The 3,773-nt window shown below is 38.3% G+C and overlaps 1 protein-coding gene across 1 annotated transcript; it reads left to right on the top strand.

Annotated features, from left to right (window-relative positions):
• Positions 1–926: 926 nt before the first annotated feature.
• LOC113310498 (GDSL esterase/lipase At5g03610-like) lies at positions 927–2,565 on the top strand. The gene is made up of 3 exons (XM_026559193.1): positions 927–1,428; positions 1,515–1,789; positions 1,895–2,565. Exons 1-3 carry the CDS (start codon positions 1,131–1,133, stop codon positions 2,471–2,473), a joined length of 1,152 nt encoding a protein of 383 aa, XP_026414978.1. The 5' UTR covers positions 927–1,130; the 3' UTR covers positions 2,474–2,565.
• Positions 2,566–3,773: the final 1,208 nt, after the last annotated feature.

Below are 3,773 nucleotides of genomic sequence, written 5' to 3' on the forward strand. Positions count from 1 at the left end.
TTCAAAATTATTACTATTTTTTACCCCTCGGTGGTATTTGTACAAAGTCAACAAAAATGGAGGATATTTATAACATTCCCACTTGGGTAAACCGGCAAGTTCCATAAATATGCAGGTAGAAAACAGGCCTCGTAAGTCATGTCCAATCAAGTAACTCAAGGAGACAAGGTTTAAACTAGGGCTGTCAATGGGTACCCGTTACCCGGAACCGGAATCGGAGCCGAGCGAATAGGGTCCGGTTCCGGGTCCCAAAATTGGACCCATTAACAAATTAGGACCCGACGGGTAACTAATCGATTGGACCCGAATCTAAACGGGTCCGAACGGGTAATACCCGATGGGTACCCGCGGGTAACGGGTACCCGGTTATTCATTCTTTTATCCCTCTTTTTAGCAAAATTACAAGTATTTTGCTAGTTTGTTTTTGAATTTTTTTTTTCTCATTTTTCATTTCTTCTTACTTTTAATCTTTATTTAGTACATTAATAAAGAAATAATACCAAATTTTTATAGAAATAAGTTTGACTCAAGCAAAAAAAAGGAAAAGACATCAAAATTTTGAACTTTTATGTGTGTTTTCTTAATACCCAACGGGTACCCGGAACCGATGGGTACCCGGGGTTTTAAACGGGTCCGATTCTGGATCCACTAATTTAGGAACCGGAACCGCTAGTAACCGGACCCGACTTTTATAAATAGAGTCCGGGTCCGGATCCGTTGATACCCGGGAGGACCCGGACCCGTTGACGGCCCTAGTTTAAACTCAACAATTGCGACATATGAACTGCACCCATTTATTTAAAAAACAACGTCGGTGGCTAGGATTAGTGAGTGACAAGGACAATATCACACCACTCAGTCAACCACAACCACAGGCTCTGTACTCCTTCCTGTACTTTTACTTCAGCTCTGAGGGAAGCTTATAACCATGAAGTTTTTGAGTAAATCTAAAGAAGATTTTGAATCAACAACACGTTTTTTTTTTTTTGTTGAAATTATTGGGTTATCAATAATGCAGTTCTCCAACCATCCCATTAATGAAGACTACGAAGTCACTGTTTCAATCTCAATATAAACTTGAACTAAAATGCTGTTTTTAGCCACTCATTCATTACTCTCAATATCTCTAAATGGATAATACACAAAAGAAATCCAATTTACTAGTTTTCTTCTTCTTATGCTTTTTCTTATCTGACTTGTCTTTTGCAGAAGATTCAACATTTTCTCTTATTGATCAAGTAGTAGTGCAAAATCATCGTCCCCATGCCGGTTCTATCTCGAAGTTGTTTGTTTTCGGGGATTCTTACGTCGATACAGGAAATAACAAGATATTCACAGCTGAATCATGGAAGTTCCCTTATGGTATGACTTTCCCCGGGATTCCGACTGGTCGTTATTCCGATGGACTAGTCTTCACTGATTTTCTTGGTAAGTAAATGTACGTATATTCCAATTTGACCGTGTATTTTAATTTAATTTCTAAATCCTGTTGCAAATGACATGATGATTGTTAGCATCATATATGGGAATGAAGTCTCCAATGCCTTACAAACAATGGACTGGGTTATTCAAATGGAGGGTGAGAAACGGGATGAATTTCGCTCATGGCGGTACCGGCGTATTCAATACATGGATTAAGGAACCAAATATGACCACACAAATCAATACTTTTAAACAGTACATCGCGGATGGAGTGTACAACAAACGCGACCTTGACAAGTCTATGGCCATTGTTGCTCTCTCTGGTAATGACTACACACAGTATGTACTTGATGGTGGCACTGACGAGGTATGCCACAATATGAGCAAATTCTATATTTTTTGCCGGTCTAAATCATAGTAGTTCACTGCTTAAAATTTGAGTACATGGTTATTTTATATGCATATATTGCAGGGATTTCGAGCATATATTATAAAGGTCTTGAATCAATTGGAGGTGAATCTAAGAGAAATTGGAAAGATGGGACTTAAGAAAGTAGTAATGCTGACTTTGCAACCGCTCGGATGTCTCCCTAACAAGGCAATATCTCTATCCTACGAAAAATGCGACAAACCTCTGAACAATGAGACAATGTTTCACAATACGTTGCTGCAGCAGATTGTTCAGAAGCTCAACAGCGAAACAACTGATTCTCCGTTTCATGTTCTCGATCTCTATAGCGCTTTCCTGTCTGTGATCAATAAATCTGCTGGAGAAACAGGAAGCGCCAAGTTTGGGAACCCATTGTTGAAGCCTTGTTGTATACCTGCAAGTTCCGAGGTTTTGTGTGGGAGTGTTGATGGCAACGGGGTGAAACAATACACATTATGCGAGAACCCAACTGATAACATATTTTGGGATCCAGTACACCCTACACAGTCTGGTTGGCGTGCAATCTCCTTAGCTTTGAAACCTTCTATTGACAAATTAATGCTATACGACCAGCTAAACATCCACACACAACGTCCCTCCTTCTCTGTAGCTACTTTTTAAATTTAACTTTTCTCTTTGTGTAACTCTGCTTGGCGTGAAATATGTGTTTTGCGAGAATAATGTACACATGTACTTTGGTGTTTGATGCATTCCTCATGTTGTACGTTTAGTTTTCCCTCTTCAGGTACTATCGAAAATATCAATTACTTAACTCTTGAAATTGGAAGAGCAAGATACAACATGAGTTTAATCCTGAAAAAGCAAGTTCGTAATCCCATCTAAGATTAGAAAGAAAAGGAATTCGAAAGAAGCTCGATTGGGAGGTGAAACCAAACGATGTTATTATACTAAGACAGAGAAGCTAGAGACCTTGTAGATTGTTCAAATCGAAGAGTTTTCCATGGACCCCTCACTGCAGTGCCAAATTACAAAACATTTATAGCTTATGGTTCCATTTTTCAGAAAACCACATTTTTGGATGTTGTGACTTATGCCAACTGCAACCATATGGGAGATTAACTTAGCTAGTATCAATTTGAGCAGTTAGGCAGCAACTAATACAACAGATAATTAATCTTCGGTTAGGATTAGGAATGTGCAACCAACAAGATCAAATGTAAAAATGGACCGGAAACTTAAAGGTTGAAAGAAATAGAAAGAGGACACCAAGGAAAAACAATTGCACAAACAACAGGCTTGAACTGAAATACAAAGGGAAATTAAAATTAAAACTAATTTGCAGTGCTCGAAACTAATATAAATAATACAAACACACTTCCCCAACATGAATAGCAAGGTCATTGGTTTTCATGGCTCATATAGCTTCATCTTTTTTTACTTCAATTGCAACAATACTGAAAAAACCATACTTGTATCTCGGGAGACTAACTTGTAAACTTCATACACAATGTTTTTGACAAACCTCTATTGCTTATTTCACCTTTGCCTCTGCAGGAGTCTAAGATTGTTTTTGGTTGCGGTGGACCTGAACAGGATAAGAGACATCCATGGCTCAAAATGTAATTACTCGAAATCCAGTAGTACACCCAAAAAGAAAATAACCAAGATCTAGGACATGTTAAATAGTATAAACTAGAAAATCTTTATTGATGAATTAATCAAAAAAAACAAATACAAGTTCTTGAATACAAGGAAACCCTAGTCTCACTCTCTAAGCTAAGCTCTCCCCTCTCTCCAAAATCCGATCCTTCATGCCTTGTCCAAGGACCTTTATTTATAGGCAATCAACCCTAATGGTGTACAACTCATTTTACTTCGCCAAGTTCTCTCGGGAGCGCTTTATACTTCGCCCAGGCCATTTTCCATAAAAATTTTCCCCTTCTTTCGCTATCTTCACATG

This window comes from Papaver somniferum, chromosome 9, assembly GCF_003573695.1.
Source record: "Papaver somniferum cultivar HN1 chromosome 9, ASM357369v1, whole genome shotgun sequence".
Taxonomy (NCBI): Eukaryota; Viridiplantae; Streptophyta; class Magnoliopsida; order Ranunculales; family Papaveraceae; genus Papaver; species Papaver somniferum.